This window comes from Acomys russatus, chromosome 1 (assembly GCF_903995435.1).
Source record: "Acomys russatus chromosome 1, mAcoRus1.1, whole genome shotgun sequence".
Taxonomy (NCBI): Eukaryota; Metazoa; Chordata; class Mammalia; order Rodentia; family Muridae; genus Acomys; species Acomys russatus.
Window position 1 is genome coordinate 52,933,398 of NC_067137.1, and position 12,493 is coordinate 52,945,890.

At 43.9% G+C, this 12,493-nt stretch overlaps 1 protein-coding gene across 1 annotated transcript in view; it reads right to left on the minus strand.

The window, feature by feature from the left end:
- The window catches only part of Scin (scinderin), a 72,796-nt gene that overhangs the window by 11,505 nt on the left and 48,798 nt on the right, over positions 1-12,493 (minus strand). Inside the window, exons 6-11 of the mRNA XM_051145087.1 lie at positions 10,396-10,528; positions 8,983-9,071; positions 7,658-7,873; positions 5,273-5,394; positions 4,838-4,928; positions 1,064-1,234 (exon numbers count right to left, since the gene is read on the minus strand). Coding sequence (XP_051001044.1) covers positions 1,064-1,234; positions 4,838-4,928; positions 5,273-5,394; positions 7,658-7,873; positions 8,983-9,071; positions 10,396-10,528 — 822 coding nt within the window. The remainder of the gene's footprint in view (positions 1-1,063; positions 1,235-4,837; positions 4,929-5,272; positions 5,395-7,657; positions 7,874-8,982; positions 9,072-10,395; positions 10,529-12,493) is intronic.

A 12,493-nucleotide genomic window follows, 5' to 3' on the forward strand; every position in this document is an offset into this window, starting at 1 on the left:
TTGAAAGTTTTAAATATTTCATAACCCAGAGGAGAAGATAATATCCGAGCACAGATATAGTTAGTGGCACTATGGGAGAGCAGACCTGATGATCTGTGTGTGGTTACGTTCACTTCCTCTCTGAGAGAGAAGAAATGATATGCAAGGAGGAGGTTGTTGAAAAGAGCAGAATGAAAGTGACAGAGACCATGGCTGAAGCCATCACAGTGACAGAGCAAGGACGAGCTTCTCAGCAGACAACAGCAGAAGAGGGCTGTGGGTAGAGGGGCTGCAGGGGAGCAGGCCTGCATTAGTGGAGGGGCTGCAGGGGAGCAGGCCTGCATTAGTGGAGGGGCTGCAGGGGAGCAGGCCTGCATTAGTGGAGAAGATGGGGGAGGGGCAAACTAAGAAGAGGAATCAGAGGGCCTCAGAGACTAAGGGCACCGCCTTTTCCAGCCCACCCTGGGGGTCCTCCTGGCCTGAGAGGAATTAGAGCTTCCACTGAGAGGCTGGCTGGAGTCAGTCCTCAGACGACAGCCAGAGATGAGGCAGGAGACTCAGTGAGAGTGCTGGTAGATCGAAGCAAGATTGGATTGAATTTTCAGAGCTGGGCTGAGTGACTCTTGAAAAAGAAAAGCTCCAGATGTGGGGCGACACATGGCAATGGAGTGATGGGAGAGACCTGGATTTCAGGGGTGACTAGAAGTCAAGGTGTGACAGATCACTTGAGTGGCCATATTTCCTTGCCCAAAGGTCCTCCTTCTCAGATATGCCCAGCTTTCATGGTCATCTGATCATGCGTCACAATCCTTCTGCCCCAGACGCTTTAAAATAGAGCTAGCTGTAGCTGCTTTCTGCCCCTTGCCAGTTTCACTGCCTATGATATCCTCAAAACTCATTTGTTTGGGTTCAGGGCAGTTAAAAAACCTAAGCTGCCCTCTCATTCACTGTCCCTTCTTCCAGTGGTTTGCACTGTTGAGGTAAAGGACATTTACTTGCCAGTGTGTAGAGGCTAACATTGCTAATGGCCAGATATGTTGGGCAGTACATACTCAGAGCATTTTCCCAGAATGCATAGCCTTACCTCCACAATTCTGGTGATAGATGCCAGGTTCCTCCGGACTTGAAAGAGGCGTGTAGGGGGAGCCGGTGCCTGTCCTTCTTTCCTGGATGTTCCATTCTTATAAATAATGAGTGGTTTGTCTTTGAACAAACTCAGCAGGTGAGCAGGCTCTTTGCCTTGAGAGACACGGACCTGCGTGCACAGGGCAGGGGAACAGAAGTGTGGACAAGAGCTTCCAGAGGCCAGGAAAATGTGAGTTCAAAGACATTCTCAATTATAGGGGCTTGGGGAATGCTGAAAATCAATGACTTCATAGATACATGCAACTATGACACCTAAAATGGGTGATCAGCTCCTTATGAAGCATCTTCTGGCATGTTGCACAGTTGGAAAAGTGTAGGAGGGAGTAGTGAAAACCACTAAGATGTCACATAACCCTCAAAAAAAGGGCAATTGCCAACATTAGAGGAATGGGTCACTCATTAAGGTCCATGCTTTACTCCAAAGGAGATGAAAGAGGGAAAATGGTAGATTAAATTGCTTAGTAAATTGTTTAACTACTTCCAAGTTACTCCCTGCAAAATACCTAAAGAGCAATGCAGAGCATTCAGATTTTAAAAATCATTATCGTGAACCACTGCCATCTAGTGATCCAATATAAAACTACCATTTCACCAGTTGTAGGATTCCGCTGGCTAGTTCCTGAAAATTCATTAATTGTGTGTCATCTACCGTACTGTGAAATTTCAAAGCACAATGTGTTGCTGTTGAACATTTTGAGTCGTTTGTGATGAACAGGTTTAAGCTTAACTACATGGCACAGGCGATATCTCTTCTTAGCTATAAATATTATCTTAAAATGAATAAAAGACTTGATTAGGAATGGAGCTGCATGCACCCAAAGAATCCAACCATTTTGTTAATCAGGTTAATTTGTAAACATGGTCGATGTGTCCCTTTACATGTAGATCCAGCTTCCTTGGTGCATCTATTACTTTATACCAAGATGGAAAGAAACCAGTGAGAGATCAAATTCAGCCTCCAATCTTATGTCCTGAGGTACCTGACTCACCTCTCTGCTGACTTATTACATTCAGAAACCAAATTGCACATTGATAAAGGTTGGTGAGCAAAACACCTTTTATGCCACGTAGATCCTGAGCTCGCCTGACATCAGACATGAGGTAGCTAAGCTGACACATTGTGAAAAGAACACTTCACACTCCATGATGCTGAATCAGAACTCTCACAAACAGGCCAAGGGAACTGTCTAGAAGACGTTTCTCTGAGCACAAGGAAACAAATGTCATCCCCCAAAGCAGCCAGAGGATACAGCCAAGTGGTAGGCAGTTATTAAAAGAGGAAATAGGAGAGAGAGGGAGGGGGAGAGAGAGAAAGAGAGAGAGAGAGAGACAGAGACAGAGACAGACAGAGAGAGACAGAGACAGAGGCAGAGAGACAGGGAGACAGGGAGACAGGGAGACAGGGAGACAGAGAGATCTCCAGCTAGGTAAAAGGCCAAGGTACAAGCAAGTGCCGCTCTGCAGATAACAAGAATAGACAGATATGCTGCAGGCAAAGACCACACATTTCCTGTAGTTATTGGTAACAGTCCTGAGATGTGGCAGACACTCCAGCATAAGAGGAAAAGCAGAACTTGAAGAAAAAATGTTGACATTGAAACCCACTGGAAACAGCCTCTTCAACACAGCAGAGACATGTAGACATAGGTACTTACACTGTGTGCTTATTATCAAATTAGCTGTTTCCCCTCTTGTAGACACAAATTGTGTGTGTGTGTGTGTGTGTGTGTGTGTGTGTGTGTGTGATTTTAGCTCAGGGTTCAGTCATTCTCAACAGGTTAGTTGTTTTGTTTGTTTGTTTGTTTGTTTGTTGTTTTCAATTTTCAGAAACACCAAACGCGGGACCCGTCTCTCCCCTCCCTCACAGCACCTCTTTTCCTTAGCGTCTCTTTTTGTCCCCCCTTGCCCGCTTTCCTTCTTTCCTTTGGTTCTCTCCTTTCCCCGCCCAGGTTTGTCCTTCTTATTCCCTCCCTGACATTTCTCTCACTTGTTGCCAATGGACTTTATTTCAAGCAAGATTCTGGTCCCTAAGAGGGAAAATATAGATCGATATCTCTGTCAAGGTTGATTTCAGCATGCCTGTGTGAACCATAACTTAGGGACCTGTATAGGAATGTTCAAAATGTTCAAAATATTGTTCTGTGTTTTTACCCATAGATAACTAGAAATTGTTCAGTTGTGCTTGCTTTGTACTGTTGTTATTTCTTTTTGCTACTGTAGCAATTATCATACATAAAGCCATCATCTTACACTTTGAAAGACCATAATTTTTAAGTGAGTTATTACCCTACTATAGTCACTGGATTAAAATCTATAAGAGTTTACTCACCGGGCTAGAAACTGGCCAGTGCAGCATGATATATGAATGTCCCCCATTGATTATATGTTTGAATGCTTGGTCCCATTAGTGGAACTGTTTGGGAAGGATTAGGAGGTGTGTCCTTGTGACTGGACAAGTGTTGGAGGGGGATTTTGAGCTAGGTCCAGTATTACTCTGCCTACTGCCTGCAGATTAGGATGAAAACACTTAGCTCCTACTCCAACACCGTGCCTGCCAGCCTGCTACCATGATTCCCACCCTCTGGTTCACCCTCTGACCCTGTAAGTAAGCCCCCACCCAGTTTAATGCTTCCTTCTATAAATAGCCTCGTCACGGTGTCTCTTCACAGCAATAGAACAGTGAGTAAGATATGCAAGAACTCTGGAATGCATTATTTTCCCTGACTTTTCAGCTCCTAGATGTTGCCTGCATTCCTTCCTGGGTCCCTTTCTCCCCTAAAGCCAGCAGTCCTCTAGCAGTGTTCATCACATCACTCTCCCTCTGTCTCCCTAGCTGACTCCTAAGGCATTGGCAAATGCTTTGCATTGCCCAGTACTCCCAGATCCTCTCCCTAACTTGAGGCCAGCTGATGAGCAACTATGATTCTGTCTTCAATTTTAATGTAACATTTTCATAGGGCCTCAGGGATAGAATGTGAGCATATCAACACATAATCTTATATATTACAATTGTTTGTTCACAGCTGGAAATGTCAAATAACTGCCATATGGTAGTTTGTTTTGTTGCTGTTATCTGTTTGTTTGGGTTTTGGGTTTTTGTTCGTTTGTTTGTTTTGTTTTTTGGCTTTTTTGAGACAAGTTTTCACTATGTAGCCCTAGCTGTCCTAGAACTCACTTTGTAGACCAGCCTGGCCTCGAGCTCACAAAGATCCATCTGCCTCTGCCTCCTGAGTGCTGGGATTACAGCCTAGCTTTAGAAGATCATTCTTTCTTTCTTTCTTTCTTTCTTTCTTTCTTTCTTTCTTTCTTCCTCCTTCTCCTCTTCCTCCTCCTCTTCTCCTTCTTCTTTGGCTTTTTGAGACAGGGTTTCTCCATGTAGCCCTGGCTGCCCTGGACTCATTTTGTAGCCAGGCTGGCCTTGAACTCACAGAGATCTGCCTGCCTCTGCCTTCCAAGTGCTAGGATTAACAGTATGCCCTACTGCACCTGGCTTCCTATGATAGATTCTAAAAAAAGGTCTCTTTTTGCTTTCTTCTTGGACTCTTAAATTGTTAATGTGAATCAACAAATATGAAATATTTGAATTTCAAAATAAAAAGAAATCAACCTAAAAAATTGTAAATCCCTTCTGAATATGGGAAGTGAGCTTTCCACTAGGAAGTAGGATAGAAAATCTGGAATTGCATGAGTTGGGAAGGTAAAGTATACCAACCTGCACAGCCTGCCCTCCAAGGGACCGATCCAACTGAACAGTCAGGAATGCAGACATGGTCAGCTCATCTCTTGTAGCATTTGCTCCTTGCCTAGAGAAATGTAAGCAAATTACATTGGCTTGCAGTTAAGTTTTAACACCTTCTCATGAAGCCATTTCTAAAAGAGACTTAAGATACAGCAAAACATCAAAAGGAAGCAATGAGTTCAATATGACCAGAGCAATCAAGGCTACTGTTGTTTTGTAAGTACTAATCCTGGATTGCCCTGTGCATTTCTAGGAATATATACAGTGGGCATTTTCATCTCCATTTTAAAGACACTGAGCCTTAGCTCCCTAGGCACATAAGCTGAGCAGTGTCTGCATCTGTACAGATGCATGAAATGCACTCATTTGTAGCATGGCTTGTGGCACTCAAGCTCTGGAAAGACTCACCATGTGTAGATGATCTGCCCTCTAGGGTAAGTGTAAAGGATAATGTAGCAGTCCCCACCGTAGAACTCGCCATAGGAGTTTGGGTCAATCTGGACCCTACCACTGTTTTCTACCCGCCAGATCTGAAAGAGACAGAATAGACATACACTGTTAAAAGTTACTGACCTAAAATACTGCTCAGAATCTATACATCATTTATTTCCATTTTAGACCCATCATCGAGTGACGTTTAAGTTACTTTTCTAACCAGTTTTTAATCAAGCAAAAGCAAGAAGGCCAGTGAATCTGACAACTTACTGACTTTTAGAATCTTACATTCCTTTTGCTTCCTCCACAATAGTCAGTCAGTTCTGAGAATTTTGTTGTTTATGGTTCGGTTCTTAAGTTTTGTGTTGAGATAGGATTTCCCTATGTATTCCAGGCTGATTCTGAATGCATGATCCTTCTGCCTTAGCTTGCTAAGTGATAAAATTATGGAAATGTGCCTCCATACTCAGTAGTTCTGAGACTACTGGTGTGTGTGTGTGTATGTATGTGTGTGTGTGTGTGTGTCTTTCAATTAATGAAAATAATATGGAGACCTGGTGGCACTCAGAGGAAAGATAGAAGGCTACCAAGAAGAGACTTGATACCCTATGAGCATATACGGGGAAGGAAGTCCCCCTCAGTCACCATCATAGGGGAGGGGAGTAAGGGGAAAATGGGTGGGAAGGAGGAATGGGAGGATACAAGGAATGGCATTGTGCACCTATAAATGTCACAATTCCTCCCACATAGGTGCTGGGGAGAAGCAGGACAGTACATGGCTTTGGAATATGGAGTGAGCAACCAACCAGGAGAAGAGTGCAGGGCTTCTAGGAGAAGCATGCCTGCACCATACCTTCTAAAGAGCTCAGGGCTCAGCAGCACAGCCTCACCTACCTCAAGCCTAAACAGAGCCACCAGGCTTAAGCATCCCTAGTGCGACACAGGAGGCAGACCTGGTGATGAGGAGCTCAGTCTGCTCAAGCACATTCCAGCTAAGTGCCTGATGCTGAGCTCCAGTGAGCATGCCCAATCAGGAGAGGGATGCGGACCAGGAAGTTGATCTGCCTTTGAGGGCGGGGTCTGAACATTTAGGATCTTGTCATGTCCTGCTCCCCAACACCTATGCAGCTGTGCATCATACGTCAGTTCTTTGAATAGAGGAAGTATTATTCCCCAAATTTATCAACTATACTTGGCTCAAGCATTGTGAGAAAACCTAGGAATGCACATATGAAGTATTTAACTCCTTTCCTCAAGAAACTGATGAGAGATCTAATAATCCAGCAATTCTGTGATATTATGTGATATGTTTGTGAAAAGTACCACCCACATGCACCCAGGAAGCCCTGTTCAGTGCTCCTCAGAAGGGGCATGGCTGCTACTGCCTAAGTTACTAGGAAAGGAGACTGTTGGACAATAGTGCATGGAGGAATGTGGACACTATTGAACAATGGTGCACAAAGGAATGGGGACACTGTTGGACAATGGTGCACAAAGGAATGGGGACACTGTTGGACAGTGGTACATGGAGGAATGGGGACACTGTTGGACAGTGGTGCATGGAGGAATGGGGACACTGTTGGACAGTGGTGCATGGAGGAATGGGGACACTGTTGGACAGTGGTGCATGGAGGAATGGGGACACTTCAGATGGCAAGAGGAGACACAGGGTCAAATCCTGAAGCTTCCATCAAGGAGGGACACCTTCAAAAGAGCTGGAGAGCCATACAGACAGTTTAGAGGTGAGATGATATCATCCAGAACACAACAAGTTAGATAACTGGAGAGTGGACTGCATCTGAAGAGATGTGAGTTTAAGACAATAAGAGGAGTTTTAACTGAGATAATAAATACACTCAAGCTGAATGCTCAGAAAACATCTGCTTTCAGCTCATCTTGTTTCATGAATGCTTCGGACACAGAGAGAGAGGGAAACATAGATAGTAGTTGGTATGTTCTGTGTACCACCCCAGACAAAGGCCTTCTGACTGAAAAAGCTTAAAAAGAGTCAACATGAACATGCACAAATGGGCCTGGAGCCCAGCAGCACTCTTGTCTGTAACTCCCACGATTCAGTTTATACTCCCCCCACCCATATACATCCATAAAGAGATCTGATAAAAACATACATAGAAGGGCTGGAGAGATGGTTCAGAGGTTAAGAACACCTGCTGCTCTCCCAAAGGTCCGGCGTTCAGTTCCCAGCAACCACATGGTGGCTCACAACCATCTATGAGGTTGGGTATCCTCTTCTGACGTGCACGCATGCATGCAAGTGGAACACTGTATACGTAATAAATACATCTTTTTTTTTTTTTTAAACCTGCACAAATAGAAAAAGATAGATGTAAAAAATACCTCCACTGTGCCAGAGCCATTGTCCACCATGTTGTGCTGGGCTGCCATCTGCGGAGAATTGTGCAGTTTGGATGCATCAAATGGAATCTGTTGTATCTGGGCCACTTTCTCTGTGATATAGACCTTCCCAAAGCCATCGCTCTGGTCTTTATCTCTCCAGTCCTTAAAGAACTGTTTGAAAATTGGTGTTTCGCCACCTTCTGGAAGCACCTGAATCTGCAATTTAAATTAATAATCAATGTGAAAGAGATGGAACAAAATATCTACAACAGCAGAAAGAATGAAGTAATGAAAATACTGTCCTTGCCTCTACGACTACACTTGTAAGTTTACAAGTCTGTGCAACTACAGTAATCCAACCTAGCCTTTTCTCACCCCTAAAGTCATTGCTGCTGAATTTGAATGATAAAGATGAGGGAAAGTTTTCATGTGTTACCACTGCACAAATATTTCTCCATGTTAGGTTGTCAAGAGATCTGACCAGGTGTGTGTGTGTGTGTGTGTGTGTGTGTGTGTGTGTGTGTGTGTGTGTGTGTGTGTCTGTGTACGTGCATGTAAGTGTGCAGGTGTATGGGTAGATATAGGAAGGGAGTCAATGAAGTAAGAGATTCATGGAGAAAAACAGTAGCTACTCAACGTCTGAGTTCATCAGGGGGAACCAAATATGATGGGACTGTTACTCAAGTCTTCATAATAGTCTAAAGATCAGTTGATAGTCTCTAAGGATGTTATAATTTGTTTTGAGACAGGGTTTCGTGCACCCCAGGCTGACTTCAAACTGTCTACATTGCTGAGAATGTCCTTTTTTGTTTATTTGTTTGGTTTTTCAAGACAGGGTTTCTCTGTGTAGCCTTGGCCATCCTGGACTCACTTTGTAGACCAGGCTGGCCTCGAACTCACAGCGATCTGCCTGCCTCTGCCTCCCACGTGCTGGGATTAAAGGCGTGCGCCACCACGCCTGGCTTGAAAATATCCTTAGAGTGATCCCTCTGCTTGCACCTACCCAGTGCTGGGGTTACAGGTGTGCACTGCCACACACCCAGTCTTATGCAGTCCTGGAGATGGAGCCCAGGCTTCGTGGACATCAGACAAGCATCCTATCAAAGCATCCTCAGCTCTGTGTAGCCCTATACTCTGACCTCCACTTTGTGCAAAACTTTCCTCACACAAAGTCTTCTAGGGACACATGACACAAGATGGCATTTACACAGCTAGAGAATGACTACACACACACACACACAGCTTTGAAGCAAACTTTTTATGAGCGGTGTGGAAACTTTGTAACAAGTTTTATAGCCTATCTAGTGCTTTCTTTTCACACATACTTGGGTTTTGGTAGAATAATTCATTTTCTGTAGAAACTCCTCGGCTGTCTTCATCGCAGTCTTCCTCTCCTGTGGGTTAGCATTTTTACCTAAAGAAAGACAAAGAGATATAGAATTACAGAAGGAGATACACAGCATTGTGTGTGGCCATGCCACCCTGAACACGGCAGCATTGTGTGTGGCCATGCCACCCTGAACACGCCAGCATTGTGTGTGGCCGTGCCACCCTGAATACACCAGCATTGTGTGTGGCCATGCCACCTGAACACGCCAGCACTGTGTGGGGCCATGCCACCCTGAACACGCCAGCATTGTGCATGGCCATGCCACCCTGAACATGTCAGCATTGTGCATGGCCATGCCACCCTGAACACGCCAGCATTGTGTGTGGCCATGCCACCCTGAACACGTCAGCATTGTGTGTGGCCATGCCACCCTGAACACACCAGCATTGTGTGTGGCCATGCCACCTGAACACGCCAGCACTGTGTGTGGCCATGCCACCCTGAACACGCCAGCATTGTGTATGGCCATGCCACCCTGAACACGCCAGCATTGTGTGTGGCCATGCCACCCTGAACACGCCAGCATTGTGCATGGCCATGCCACCCTGAACACGCCCACACCTCATCTGGTCTTGGAATCTAAACAGGGCCCAACTGGTCAGTCCTTGGATGATGGGAACACTCTGTATGATTAAGAAATACTTGTGGGGGCTGGAGAGATGGCTTAGCATTTAAGAGCACTGGCTGTTTTTCCAGAGGTCTTGAGTTCAATTCCCAGCAACCACATGGTGGCTTACAACCATCCATAATGTGATCTGATGCCTTCTTCTGGTGTGCATGAAGATAGTGTGCTCATGTACATAAAATAAAAAATAAATCTTTAAAAAGGAAGGAAGAAATACTTGTGAGCCAGGTGTGGTGGGGAACACCTTTAATCCTAGCACTCGGGGAAGCAAGAGGTGGGTGGATCGATGTGAGTTCGAGGCCAGCCTGGGCTACAAAGTGAGTCTAGGGCAGCCAAGGCTGCACAGAGAAACCCTGTTTCAAACAAATAAAAAATGAAAAGAAAAGAAAAAGAAAAGAAAGAAATGCTTGTATACCGAAAACAAATATAAAATAATTTAATTTGAATATAGCAATAGAAGAATGGCAAAAGTCCCTGGCACATTAAATACATTTAATATCACAGTAATTGACAGGATATATTTCTGTTACTCAAATGATTTCCTTAGCTTGCTAACCTTTGCTGAATGGTTTCAAAAGCTTGACCACTAGCTTTATCTTACATGAGATATTTATCTGTCTCTCAAGAGGGATGCTATTCTTTAAAATCAGGATGGTTTCTTTCTCTCCTGAGAAAAGAGCATCAGATCTGAAATACAGCAGCCCTATCAGCAGCATCTCTTACCTTTCCATACAAAGACTTGTTTTGCAGTACCATGGTCCAAAATGAAGCATTCTTCAGAGAGCAGCATTGCCATAGAGAAGGGGTTCTCCTCAGCAGCCAGAGTCACTTGCATGGACCCACTTGCATCTGAAACCTAACAGGAAAGACATGCACTCCATGGCTTCATCTTGGGAGGAGACATCCTCAAATTGTGTCATGGTGACAGCCATGTGCTGTGGATGTAGTGAGAGTGGGCTGCATACTCTGAGAACACAAGCCTTACAGTATAGATCAAAGCTGATTCAAAACAAAGAGCCAAAGCATCCCTGAGCTCAATTACACCCCAAATACATCTGTACAAAATTTTTAGACGCAGAAGAACTTCCAACAGAAAGCCAAATGTTGACACCATCTCTAAAACATCAGAAACCATGGTTATAATCATACTGGGTAAGGGTCATCACAATGCTAGTGTGTACTAAGTTCCCTGAGTCCTTTTGTTCCATGATCATTTATCTGAAAATTTAGAACAAACTTTTCAAGTAGGTAATGATCCTGTACCCACTATATGTACACAAAAAGCTGAGTATAAACTTGTTTAGGTTTCTGTCGTTGGGTCCTTAGCAAATGGCAGCCACTCTACTGAGAAAAGCATGGACAGAGTGCAGTTTATGGCTATAGATATCTTACAGTCTAAGTCCCGAAATTTAACTATGTTTTGAAAAAAATATCAAGGTAAATTTTCTGTCACAGGTAGAGATAAAGCTTTTAAGGAAAATTTGTAGGTTGTCGTATAAAGTTGAAGGTGATACTCATTTATGCACCATCGCAATGCACTGGTCAGCTGGTACAAGGCAAGGAGGTCAGCTGCTTACTTGTTAAATATGAAGGCTCCACCACTGATTTCAATCAGTAGGCAAGTTTTGTATCAGCAAGGGGAGTTTGCATTCTGTATATCTAGAAAGTCCCCACAGTGATTTGACTTCCGTGGCTTATTTGGCCGTTTTATTTGGCCTCAAATTATTTCCAAGATGATACATCTTAAATTGTACAATATAGTATCTCTCCACTAGAGGGAGCCATGGTTCAAGATTAATATTTTCATATGTCAAAATAATGCTGTCCAAAAGGAAAGAGTTTTTGATCAATGATGGGGAATACATGACATTTGTTAGACTTAAAAAAGAGTAATGAAGCCACGAAGTATTTAGCTAACAATCTCTGTTAGATCATGTTAAAAACATCAGTGTTTAGTATATCTGCTGCCAAAGCAAGCACAAACATCAGAATGTAGCAGATATGATCATATTTTCCTTTATCACCTAGGAGGAAAAGAAGCCAATTCCTAATTATAAAATCAAAATTATGTTGCACAAATTAGTAATCCATCTTCATTCAGAACTATGAACTTGGTTCCTTAAACAAGCCAGGTGTGGCTGTGTAAGCCTTTAATCCTAGCACTCAGGAGGCAGAGGCAGATCTCCACCTCTCTGTGTGAGTTCCAGGCCAGTCTGGCCTATATAGTGAGTTCCAGGACGTCCAGGACTACATAGAGAGATCCTGTCTCAAACAAACCAAAACCAAAACAAAACCATGAAAGTTTCTTAAAGACCACCAGATACAATTTCTTCCTGTTGAAAAGAAGAAAATCACTAAATTGTGCAGGAAGATTATCACCTGCTCCAAATCCTTCCTTAGAAAGTTGTCAGAAAGAGGGAGGAAGGGAGGGAGAGAAAGAGAGGGGGGGAGGGAGCGAGGGAAAGAGGGAGGAAGACTTGAAGACTCTTGGCTTTGTGGCTTTTGTCACTTTCAGCAAGAATAGATTCAAAATTCTATCACTGGAAGAAACTGAATAATCGACTAATTAAACCACTTTCTCTCCATGCCGCTCCTCTTCCTCCTGGTCTCCTTCCCTTTCAGAAAGCAGGCTCCAAAGGACAGCCCTGCCCTGTCATCCATCACAGAAGTGACTGGGCACTAGGCCCAAGGCTGTTTCCACCCTCTTTCCTTTCAGCTGACTGAGTTGAGGGTTTACCTTCCTGAAACAAAGAAAGCCTTTTTGCACTGAAAGGATTTTTGTTGTTGTTGTTGTTGTTTTGGTTTTTTGGAGTTTTTGTTT